The sequence below is a fragment of the Macrobrachium nipponense genome, chromosome 40, assembly GCF_015104395.2.
Source record: "Macrobrachium nipponense isolate FS-2020 chromosome 40, ASM1510439v2, whole genome shotgun sequence".
In the NCBI taxonomy this organism is placed as follows: Eukaryota; Metazoa; Arthropoda; class Malacostraca; order Decapoda; family Palaemonidae; genus Macrobrachium; species Macrobrachium nipponense.
Window position 1 is genome coordinate 19,395,650 of NC_061101.1, and position 13,205 is coordinate 19,408,854.

The following is a 13,205-nucleotide window of genomic DNA, read 5'->3' on the forward strand; positions in this document are numbered from 1 at the left end:
TCTCATTTGTTCTTTGTCTCCCCAACCTGTACAAGTTACATAAAGATGGCAGAGCTTTGGTCAAGAAATTAAAGTTGTTGATTTATTTAGGTTAGAAGCCGCATAGACATTTCTCTATGCCTCGATTCAAGTCTCGCTGGCCTGCGAGGTCCAAGAATCCCTCTCCTGTTGCTTACGTCCACAGACATGTTTTGGGTTACGGCCATGCTGTTCATGGCAGATGTGTCTCATGACTGATGTGCTGTTTCGACTCTGTGGTGCTGAGAGAGTGCATCTTTCTCCAGATTCCAAGAAACCAAGGCATTCCTTGTCTCCTTCACCTAGGAGGTCTTATGCAAGGCAGAGGATTCTTGCTTCTGCTTATCTTTCTCCTGGATTGTGTCTCGTACTTCGTTTGACTTCTTGTTTGCGTACGTTACTTGTCAGACAGAGGCTGACATACATACCTACTCCTTCGTTTGTGGATGTGGTTCTTCGTGGGGAAAGAGATGACATTCGCCATACAGCTGAGAATACTTCAGTGACCAGAGGAAGGTATCAGGATCCCTCTCTTCCTTTGTCTAAAGGACTTCAGACTTCGGTGCAGGATACAAAAGATTGGGTAAGTCAAAAGTTTCTTCCTACATGAAGGTTATTGATCTCATTATTGAGTATAATAATCTTTCTAAGAGGACTGAAACTATCTTTAATGACCCCTACAGGCATAGAGACCTTGCTTGGACCAAAGAAGAATATGAAGACTGTTTCAGTTGCCATGTTTGGGGCATGCTAACTAGATTTTTCAGCATGTGAATTCTGGGACAGGACAATTCTCTCTGTTCCAACAGGTCTTTCAAGCTTCTTCTCCTCCTCTTATTTGGCATAAGAAGTATCACTCTACTAGTCTTTTGCCGCTGATAAATGGTCAGGTCAACTCAGATGCCGAGAGAGATTCCTCCTTGGCACAACCTTCTCTGCCAACCTTATGTGGAGGGGTACCACCAGTCAGTAGGGTTCCTATCTCTTCACAGCTGGAGGGTATATACTATCTCTTGCAGAATCTAGCTATTCGCGAGGGCATCTGGAACGCATAGCCCGCGAATACAGGGGGTCCACTGTAGATGTCAGATACCACAGATTCCTTGCATATACAATTTTATATATTTTTTAAACTGTTTCCAGTTGGCACCAGAAAATTTATCCTAATGTTAAGACCTCAGCTTTGTTAGCTATGAACAATACAAATTAATAAAAAAATTTATCATTTGTGTTTGCTGTTGCAAAGTAAAAATATTGTAAAAAGAGCCCATATTAACCTTGGGAGCATGTGTAAGTGAAATTTGTCAAATAGTATTTGATATACCTGATTTTCTATTTAGTTCATTTTGTTTAGAATTAGAATGTTGGAGTACTTTTTGTATTCAGTAAATGTCAAAATTTCATAAATTTAGGTGGAAGTTTTGATTTGATGGTATTTTAGCAAAGTTACAGTAATGCAGTTGATTAATCAGTGGAATCTCGGTTTTTGTACATAATCCATTCCAGAACCTCCCACAAAAACCGAAACAATAATTCCCTTAAGGAATAATGTAAATACAATTAATATGTTCCAGAGTTGCAAAAATATTTTTAAAAAATACATTTTTTAGAGAATAAACAGTTTTACTTACAGAAAACAATGAGAAATAAATATAAATGACTAATGAAATGAATAAATGAACATTTAACATCACTCTTACCATTGTGGAAAACACTTGTTAGCATATGGAAGATAGAAATGAGGGGAGAGGGAGGAGGAGAATTTATTGTTTGGAAGGGGAATATCCCTCCAGAAGGACTTCAGATATCAAGGACCTATCTGGGGTTACTTCTCTGTTTTTTACTGGCACTATCTCAGGTTACTTCCCCTCTTTGTTTTTTACTGGCACTAGGACCAGCTTGAGAATTTCTGGACCCCTGTTGCACAGCAAAACTGTCCAGGGACATTTGTTTCTGGTGTTTCTTTAAAATTTGCCCAAAATTAAACACGACATTGTCATTAAACATGTTGGAGACATGGATTACTTCTTTGTTGGGATGATAATTACCCACAAAATTGCTTGCATCATTTCACTTTGCAAACATGTCCTTAATCCTTGAAGTAGGCGCATTATGTATGCCCGTTTGTTTTCTGAATTTTTCAAACCAGCCTCTGCTGGTCTTAAATTCACTAACAGCAGCACTTGTAGGCATTTTCTCACTTTTTCTCACCTTTTTTACACTTGGAACTTTCTTTAACCCCATGATGGCTTATTTTAGCATTTGCATTCGAATGAAGAAGCACAAAAACAACGAACACAAAAGCAGAATGGGTCACGTAGGAAGATGGGATGCTTTTTTTGGGCGCTCGATACGGGGCCCAGTCATGCGCTGGTCCTTGGATGGTGTGTTTCCAAGTGTACGAAAACCGAGACAATTTTTTTTAGAAAAAAGTATGAAAACTGAAACGTACGAAGTGAGAGGTGTACAAAAACCTAGGTTTGACTGTAAATTTATGAATTTGAAATATTTTTCAAAATGGATGCATGAGGTTTTATTTTTAACTGATATTTAAATGTAATTAATTTTACTCATTTTGTTTCAGACTTGTCATTGTGTTAGTCTAGCCTATATTAAAAGTTGTTTCATTGGGAATACAAACCATTGTATAATGAAGGTAGTTACAAAGATAGCCGTGTTTGCAGCCCTGGTGAATGAGTGTGGGAACCTTGTATCCCCCTCACAATTGCTCATCCATCATATATTTTAACTTCCATGTTAGATTGGATGCTGACAATCTCCATCTTCCCTTGGATTAATGTGGCTTAGTTTAACATCAATTTGTTTTTATACTTTAAAAAAACATTTTTGTCTTGGGTGTTTGTGTTTTTCTCAGATGAAGAAGAAATGAGATATGTAGATGTGATGATTATGGGTGGCCATGCTGCTGCTTCATGTCTCTTGTGTCTTGTAGACACACCTAATTTCCATTCTTAATGTTAAGACAGGGGCTGTGTCCATTTTTACCCTGTGAAAAATGTGTGGATTGGACTTTTCCTCTGTGGGAAGGGTTGGCAAGAGGAAAGGGAGGACAAGAGTTAAAAAGAACATCAATGGAAAGTGGAAGATTTGCAAATGCTCATGATTATGAAAACAATGCTTATCAATTTTTTCTACCTTCCACAGGAAGTTGAAACTGTGCTTTCAGTGGTGTTTGGCCTCTGTTGAGGTGCTTGTAAAAATGAAAAATGAAAAATACCAGTACAGCTAACTTTAGTAACATATTGTTTTCAGTAGGTTTTGTAGTTGATATTGCAAAATGGCAATTACAACTACTATATTTTAAAAGATAAGAACTAAAAATAGCAACATTCCCTAAGTGTATGATTTTGAATGAATATTGTATATGAGATGGAATGCGACAGGGATTTTTAGCTCCATCCCTCATAAAATCTGGATAACTTTTACGCCTCATGTCACTGTGCTGAGGTCTTGAATGTTGCCATAAATTATCATATTGTCATTTATTACCTTTCCAGCAATTTGAATGTTTTTCTGCAATATTTATTGAAATAGTACAGCATAAAATATTAATTATCATTTGGTGCAGGCCATACGATGGCCAATGCAATTATTGTGTGTCAGTTGCTGTATGTCATCCTCAAGGGGTTAAAAAACATTTGGCCCCCACTGAATATTCCTTAAAACCCAAGGAAGAACAGGAAAGACTTGCTCTCCAGGTCTTGGGTGGTGGTGGTTCCTGTTGATGATAGTCTTCACAAAATTCACAACTAGCCACCTTTGTTATACTTTTTTCCAAAAGTTCTGGTTGGTGTTGGTGGACAGCAAGTAGTACATGAGAAGATGAAAAGTGCAAAAGGATAAGATTTAGGTGTTCTTCATCTTCATCATCATTGTCAACATGCTTTTTTCTTGTTCTTTGTCATCTTCCCCTTCATCCTGAGACCATCTCTTCTGCAGAGATGAAGTAGGAAGAAGGCTAAAACCAGGCTTTGTTGTAGGTACTCCTGTTCAGTAGCACCCTTATGCAAGATTAGTCTCTGTTGTGCTTAGCAACAGGGGCAGATTTAGGTTGTGCGGGGCCTTAGACCGGTGACCTGAGAGGGCCCTCTCATTTGTGGGCAAGCAAATGTGCTGGGCTTTTGTGGGGGGGGGGGGGGGGGGGTGGGGGGGGGGGGTGGGGGGGGGGGGGGATTAGGTTTCTGGGATTTATTTTCAAATTGAGCACCTTTAGATGGGCCATGCAATACTTTTATGTTATTCATCTCATGGGTACAAATCATATTGCTAACCATACTTTAGAGTTTGCAGTTTGGATTCCACTAATCTGCACAGATGCAGATATTTTTAAGTTATATTATTTGATTAATTAATTTTAATATTTTTAAAATTATTATTATTATTTATCCACTAAGGTACAGTGTCCCACAAGCACAGGGCCCTAGGCCATGGCCTGCTCAGGCCCCCCTTATATCCGCCACTGCTTAGCAGTGGAAGATCTTCAGTGTCAGCATCACATGGCACCATTTGATTTTTAATGGAAAATGTTTTAAGACATACACATGTTTTTCAGTGAAAAAAGAATAACAATAAGTGGAGTGAATTGCCTTCCCCACATGTTATTTTCTCACGCTTATGTAACTGAAAGAAGCATAGCAGATAGCATCATCTGAGAGTCTTAGATGAAAAATAGCTAGCTTATAGTTAAGAGGTTAGTATTGAAAACAGTTTTTATTAAAAGTTTTATTTTTTATAGTCTGAAATATTATTTTAAATACTTTTATTCTTTCAGATTATGGAATATGAATATGAACCAGACTTGGAGGACAGCTATAGGTTATCTTTAATTAAATCATTCAAGAAACAGGTGGATGATGGATTCTTCCCATTCATTGTTATAGACTGCGTAAATCATAGGCTAGATCATTTCAGTGAAATAGTGTCCTATGGTAAAAAGAATTCATTTGAGGTAAGTGTCAAAATATTCTTGTGACTATTAATTTTGGTGACACTTGGACGCTGTTTTCATTAATGATGGTTTCAATTTAAATTTTGGGGATTTTTTGGAGGAGTCTGAGTTATGTCCTAAATATAAGCGTATGTACTGTTTTGGGATTAAGACTAATGATCCGTATTTTTTTTTTGAGAAATATCACAACAGAGATATGAGCGAGTATTTTCACAACAGGTGGTTCATGTTGAAAAATGAATGTGTTCTTTAGTGCCGTTGGTGATTTTTTATAAGTAATTTACCAAGTAATTACTTAGTTAACGATCATACTCACACGGCATCCTAAATTCAAAAATTTGCGAACAAGTGACTGTTGCAAAGTGGGGGTGACAGGCAATGGGAGCTAATGAGCAACAGAAACCAACTGCCTCCTTCTAATTTATGCTGCACAATCACCAACATGTCATTTTATCTTGTTTTTGCAGTCATGATTCTCCGGTTTGCTGAAGTTTGTGACGTCCAAGAAGTACCTCAGGCTTGCTTGTCTTCCAAGGAAAAATCATTGTTTGTTCATGAAGCTTACCTGCCAGATATATATACAGTGGACCCCCCGTATTCGCGTTCTCCGGATTCGCGGATTTCTCTCGGGAACGTTTCCCTGCATTATTCGTGGAAAATTCGCGCATTCGCGGTATTTTTCTATGAGAAATATCCTCAAATTCCTGGTTTTTTTTTATCAATTTCATCATAAAATGGACTTTTTGTGATAAAACTATTAAAAAAACCAATTATGAAAATTTTTAGTGGTTTTTCTTGAGTTTTAACTATCAAAATAGGCTGTTTTTAGCATTTTTATAGGGGTTCCAAACATTCGCGGGTTTTAACTATTCACGGGGGGGTCTGGTACGCATCCCCCGCGAATACGGGGGGACCACTGTATAGCTGTATTCTCCGAAGTCCGACAGAATTTCAAAACTCCCGGCACACGCAGTGGTCGGCCAGGTGGTAGTACCCATTCCCGCCGCTGGGAGGTGGGCGTCAGGAACCATTCCCATTTTCTGTCAGATTTTCTCTGTCGCTGGTACTGTCAACACTTGTTTTCAGCACCTCCGTCATTGGATTTTGGAACTCTTTTGGCTACTTGAGTATCGCAATTGATTTTTGGTTATTTGATTTGGATCGGTGGTTAGGCATACGCTAATTGTGGATTGTTTTGAATATGGCTTGATTTTTCCTTAAACTTAAGATGTCCGGATCTAGTTCGACTAGCGCCAGAGTATGTTGTGTGGAAGAATGCAAGGTGAGGCTACCGAAAGCTTCGGTAGACCCCCATACAGTGTGTGCGAATTGTAGGAAACATGTTTGTATGTATGATGATCGCTGCAAGGAGTGTGAAAGTATGTCTGATTCTGCGTGGAAGGCGTATGAATCATATGTATATAAAATAGAACGAGATAGGGTAAGGTGGTCTTCCTCTAGGAGTGTAACGCCAGTTACACATCCAGTGGCATTTATCCCTCCTAAACCTGTGATGACTTCGGGCCCTACATTAGTGTCTGTGGAGGGTAATACCCTTTCGATGATTCTTGAATCTTTGCGTAGCCTGGAATCAAAAGTGTTAGAAGGTGTTAATAGTGTAGTGATAATGCCCTGAGTGTTGCGGAAGGGGGGTCGGACAACCGATCTGATGTCCCTTCGGCAAGACCTGGGGGCGCTTCCCAGGCTTCCAAAGTTCGTAAACAGATCTTGAAAGAGTGTTTTTCGTCATCAGAAACGTCCTCTCCGCGCGCGGTTTGGAGCTTTCGGAAGCGATCGCGCCCTCTGAAGAGAACAAAGACGCTAGATGTCGCACAGGCGGCCGTCGTCTTTGATTCCTCAGAGGAGGACGCTGCACATCCATTAGCCCCCTTCTGTTTTGCGGTCATCTCCAGAACAATTTGAAGACTCTCCGCCGCAAAAGAGAGCAAAGGTGCAAGATGTCGCACAGGCGGCCGTCACCTTTGGTCTCAGGGAGAAGGACGCTTCACGTCCTTTCTCTTCTGCTGTTTTGCGATCGTCACCGGAGAGGATGTCTTTTGACGACAATGCTTTTGAGCGCCCTGGTTGCGCTAAGGATATACCTGTGGCGGCCCATGTGAGAAGGAGGAGGGCTTCCCCTCGCCCCTCGTCTTCTCACAGAATCAGCCCTAAATCGAAGAGGATTGAGGATTTGCAACATCAAAAAGTCACGTCACAGGAGGAAGGATGATAAGCTGCCAGTCAAGAGATCCAGGCAGTCTCCTTCTCCTTCTCCTTGCCCCGCTCTTTCCTGTATTACTTCGCCTTCGAGATTTCGTGCACGAGGGTCTGCAGAGCACGACATTAAGGCGGCAGCGAGACTTGACGCCAGGCCTGACGCTCGGCTGGGGGCTCGGCTGGATGCCAAGCGTGACACTCGACAGGACGCTTGGCTGGACGCCAGGCGTGACGCGCAGCTGGACGCACGACGTAATGCTTCTTCGGACATTTGCCGAGATTCGGAGGATAGTAATGAATCTCAGGAAGGAGACTTATCGGAGGAAATAACTGAAGAACAATCTTCTACTGTATCTTCAGATTACCAGGTCTTGGTTCAATTGCTTCGGACCTCTTTTGAAGAAAAGTTTAAACCTGAGGCCCCTCAGTCGCCTCCTTCACAATTGTTATGGTCGAAGGCTATCAAGACTCCAGGATTGTTGAAGATGGCTACTTCATTCTCAACAAAAAGGGCTTTTAAGAAAATTCAGAATTGGATGGAGTCAAGAAAAGCCTGAAACAAGAACGCTTTCGCCTTACCCCCTTCAAGACTGACAGGGGAGGAGATAGGTTTAAGAGCTCCCTCTTCGTCCCAAGCTGACTTCGCTACCTTGGTAGATGCACCGACGAGATCCCTTTTGTCGACGGCGAAAGTGCCCTGGGCCCTTTCTGAGATAGACCATCATCTGAAGGGACTCTTCCGTACGATAGAAGTCTTCAATTTTTTGGACTGGTGTTTAGGGGTCTTTGATAATCAGTCGCGTAGTCCTGATTCGCTTAGCCTGGAGGAGCTGTCCAGCGTGCTTGCATGCATGGACAAGGCCGTCAGGGATGGTTCGGAGGAGTTGGCCTCGCACTTCTGCACTTCGATTTTGAAGAAGAGAGCGACCTACTGTGGTTTTACTGCAAAGGCGGTCTCTATCTCTCAGAAGGCAGAATTGTTGTATGCTCCTCTTTCGAGCCATCTCTTTCCCCGGGCTATGGTCAAAGATCTGGCTGTCAGTCTACAAGAGAAGGCTACCCAAGACCTCCTAGCTCAGTCTGCGAAACGTACAGTTGTTTCTTCGACGTCTGCACGGACGCAAGCTTTCAAGAAGCAGAAGCCCTTTCGAGGTGGAGTTTCCTCGAGAACATCTTCTCGAGGAAGTTCACGTTCCAGAGGCAGAGTCTCTGCTAAAATCAGAGGTAAAAAATGAACCAGCGATCCTTCAGCCACCAGTAGGAGCCAGGCTTCAACTATTCTCAAAAGCGTGGATAGAGAGGAATGCGTACAGCTGGTCGCTCAACATCATCAAGCGGGGGTACAAGATTCCTTTCTTGAAGCCTCCCCCACTGTGCACGACACCCAAGGATTTATCCCCTATTTACCATCAGGAGAAGCAACAGATCCTTTACGATCTGCTCGAGCAGATGCTAGAAAAGAGAGCGGTGGAACAGGTCGTAGACCTGGAATCCCCAGGCTTCTACAACAGGATATTCCTGGTGCCAAAACAGTCGGGAGGTTGGCGACCAGTCTTAGATGTGAGCAGTCTGAATCAGTTCGTACAGAAGCAGAAATTCAAGATGGAGACACCTCAGTCAGTTCTTGGACCTTTAGACCAAACGATTGGATGGTTTCATTAGACCTTCAAGACGCGTATTTTCATGTCCCTATCCATCCACAGTCGATGAAGTATCTTCGGTTTGTCCTAAAAGGGACAGTTTATCAATTCAGGGCGCTTTGCTTCGGATTGAGCACTGCCCCTATGGTCTTCACGACTTTAATGAAGAACGTGGCGAGGTGGCTTCATCTTTCGAATATCAGAGTCTCTATGTACCTGGACGACTGGCTCATTCGTGCCTCCACTCAAGCGCGGTGTCTGAAGGATCTTCAAACAACTTTATCGTTGGTGAAGTCCCTGGGACTACTGGTGAATTTCGAAAAGTCACATCTGATTCCAACCCAATCCATCGTGTATCTGGGGATTCAGATGGATTCAGTGGCTTTTCGAGCTTTGCTGTCCCAGGGACGTCAGCAGCAAGGCTTAGAGAAAGTGTCAGCCTTCCTAAGGAAAGATTCGTGCTCGGTGAGGGAATGGATGAGTCTGCTGGGGACCATTTCCTCGCTGGAGAAGTTTGTTTCCTTGGGGAGACTGCACCTCAGACCAGCTACAATTTTTTTCTAACAAGGACAATTGGAAAGAAAACAAGAATCTGGATATGATCTTCGAAAACATCACTTGAAATGATGGCTAGATCCAGTGAAGCTGTCGGAGGGAGTGTCTCTCAAGCTTCAGAGCCCCGACCTAGTGTTGTTCTCCGACGCGTCCACCACAGGGTGGGGAGCAACATAAGGGGGGGAAGAAGTGTCGGGCACCTGGAGAGGGGAACAAGTGTCCTGGCACATAAACCTAAAAGAGATGGCAGCCATCTTTTTAGCTCTCCAGTTTTTCCAAGAAAAAGTCTCTCATTGAATAGTCCAAGTCAACTCAGACAACACCACAGCTCTGGCGTACTTGAAGAATCAGGGAGGAACACATTCTCGGTCCCTCTTTGTTCTGGCAAAGGAGATCTTGCTGTGGGCAAGGGCACTAGACGTCACGATCCTTATGAGGTTCGTAGCAGGAGTAGAGAACGTCCGGGCAGATCTCCTCTGCATCAGGAGGTATGCCAAGAGCTGTGGGGGTTATGGGGACGTCCGCTTGTGGACATCTTTGCGACGTCCAGAACGAAGAGGCTTCCACTGTACTGCTCCCCGGTGCTCGACCCAGCGGCAGTGGCGATAGACGCACTTCTCTGGGACTGGACAGGGATGGACTTGTACGCCTTTCCCCTGTTCAAGATCTTAGGAAGTTATGAAAAAGTTTGCGGCGTCGGAAGGGACGAGAATGACTTTGATCGCCCCGTTCTGGCCTGCGAGAGACTGGTTCGCAGAGGTCATGGCCTTTGTAGTAGACTTCCCGAGGACGCTTCCAGTAAGGACAGATCTACTCAGACAGCCCCACTTCGAGAGGTACCACAGAAACTTCTCCGCTCTGAGTCTGACTGCATTCAGACTATCCAAAAGTTGGCCAGAGCGAGAGGCTTTTCTAGGTCAGTGGCGAAAGCTATCGCCAATACAAGGAGAGCTTCATCCAGCACAGTGTACCAATCGAAGTGGACAGTCTTCAGGAGTTGGTGCAAGAAGAACGGCATTTCCTCCACCACGACCTCTGTGAGCCAGATTGCTGACTTCCTACTATACCTGAGGAGGGATCTAAAACTTGCAGTCTCTACAATCAAGGGATATAGGAGTGTGCTTTTGGTTGTCTTTAGGCACAGAGGCCTGGACTTGGCAGACAACAGAGACCTTCACGATCTCTTGAGATCTTTCAAAACAACGAAGGTTCAGCAACCCAGGCTTCCGTCTTGGAACTTGGATGTAGTTCTGAAGTTCCTCATGTCCAGTCCATTCGAACCTATGCATACGGCTTCCCTGAAAGATGTTACTAAAAAGAAAAAGCTATCTTCCTGATGCTCTGGCGACGGCGAAGAGAGTCAGCGAGGTTCAAGCGATTAGCAAGTACGTTGGCTTTAAAGGTTATAACGCAGTCTGTTCCTTGAGCCCCAACGTTCCTGGCAAAAAATGAAAATCCGTCCAACCCTTGGCCTAGGACCTTCGACATTAAAGGGATGGCCGAAATCGTTGGGCGCGAGCCACAGAGAGTTCTGTGCCCTGTCAGGGCTCTCAAATTCTACCTAAAGAAGACAAAGGATTGTAGAGGTCTTTCTGATAACTTGTGGTGTTTGGTCAGGAAGCCAAGATTACCAATGTCAAAGAATGCTCTGGCTTTTTTCTTGAGGGACACCATCAAGGAAGCGCATTCATCCTGTGAAGACAGTGGTATGAAAGTGTTGAAGGTGAATGCGCATGAAGTGATAGCTATTTGTCTACGTCGTTAGCCTTCCTAAAGAACATGGCACTCAATGACATCTTGAATGCCAAATTTTGGCGTAGAATTAATTCAGTGTTTGCCTCACACTACCTTCGGGAGGTGAGGACTACATACGAGAACTGCTACTCTTTGGGCCCATATGTCGCCGCAGACACTATATTGGGGACAGAGAGTAGCACTCTTTCTATCATATAGGAAATAATATGTTAGTTTGGACTTTTTAATTTTATTTCTTTTTATTTTTTATTTTTATTATGTTTATATAGGTGTTTTTGTGGTCTTGTGTCGGCCGCCTAGGGCGGACTTCCTTTCATTAGCCTTGGTTATACGAAGTTTAACCAGTTAGGCTAGGTCAGGTGGTAATGTTTTTGCTTCGCCCTACCCTCATAGTTAATGGGTAAAATATTTTGTCACATTGTGGTCACGTCCCGGTTGACAAATCATCTGGAGCGCACCAGCTACTAAGGTCATGTCCTTGCTGGCACCTCTAGTGAGGCATTACAGCATTCGGTGTCTAAACAACACCTATATGATCTGTCACATGTGGTCACGCTCCCCGTGACAGTTCATTAGAGCGCACCGCAGCTACACAGGTCACGTCCTTGCTGGCACCTCTAGGAATGCATTACCCAAATTCGATGTCTATAATGTAGGATCTAGTTGCATTGTGGTCAAGTCCCCGTTGACAGATCCTCTAGAACTCAACAGCTTCACATGGTCACTACCTTGCTGGAGTCTATTAAAGCAGAAGCAGACTTGGGTGACGGTACTCACGAAGTCAGCTATGCTAACAGAGGTAAGGAACCAAGATATCAATCATATACATGAAATTGTTTCCCAAAATCCGAGTCTGTCTCCCCCTTCCTCCAAAGTGGGATTCAGCTATATTATATATCTGGTAAGGTAAGCTTCATGAACCAAAATGATATTGTTATGATAACACAATAAAGTTTGTTCATCTTACTTACTGGTCAGATTGTATATAATCAACAAGTGCCCACCCACTTCCAGGTCCCCTCAGACAGTGGCACTAGAAAATCTGACAGAAAATGGGAATGGTTCCTGACCCTGCCGGCCCTCCCAGCGGCCGGAATGGGTACTACCACCTGGCCGACCACTGCGTGTGCCGGGAGTTTTGAAATTCTGTCAGACTTCGGAGAATACAGCTATATATATATTATATATATAGATATATATATATATATTATAATATATATATATATATATATATCTGCCAGTAAGTATGAACACACTTTATTGTATCATAACCATATAATTTTTGGTCCTTATGGTTTGGCCTCTCCATGGCCCCTCAAGTACCTCCGAAATCCTCTCTTTTTGCCAAATGACTCCATCTAGTAGGTGTCAACATCAGCCTCTATCTAGACAACTGGCTCCTTCGTTCCCCTTTGAAGGAAAAGTGTACGAAGGAACTTCAGACAACACTACAGTAATACCTCGACATACGAGCTCACCAACATTCGAACATTCTGAGACACGAGCCAGCCTTCAAGCAAAATTTTGCATTGAGGTACGAGCATGCTTACAGATTCTAATGCTAGATGGCCAAGTGTTTGGGAACAACTCTTAGCCCGCTTCACTCATTCAGTTCATTTGGTTGTCGACTTCCCGTACATATCTCCCGTGTTGTTGCTGTGTTATTTGTGTGATTTTTATGAGTTTTATGAGAAAGGCCAGTAAAAAGGAATGGAGTCGACGCCATCTTTGGATGACCAAGCGTTGCCGGCTTCTTTTGTATCGGCAATACACCAGACTGCTCCATATGTTTCGCCACCTGCCTTTGATTTGTCCATACCCCTTTTGGTTTCTTCTAGCGGTTCGTTATCAGAAACTCCAGGAGGGGTTTTGGGTAATTTTTATGCATAATATTTATGCTCCGTTGTTCCCAGCAGGGAGGGGGGGAGCATCGCCATCTTTGTTCCAGGTGCCGGCTCCTGACGCGAACAGGATGGAAGGTACGTGGGCGGCACTAGGCCTACTAGGCGTACCAACCTTGGAAGGTTTGCTGTCGCATTATATGGCGTCAC

At 43.3% G+C, this 13,205-nt stretch overlaps 1 protein-coding gene across 1 annotated transcript in view; it reads left to right on the top strand.

The window, feature by feature from the left end:
• LOC135212188 (uncharacterized) overlaps positions 1 to 13,205 on the top strand; it is a 218,018-nt gene that overhangs the window by 181,025 nt on the left and 23,788 nt on the right. The window contains exon 16 of the mRNA XM_064245634.1: positions 4,811 to 4,987. Within this exon, the coding sequence (XP_064101704.1) occupies positions 4,811 to 4,987 (177 nt within the window). The remainder of the gene's footprint in view (positions 1 to 4,810; positions 4,988 to 13,205) is intronic.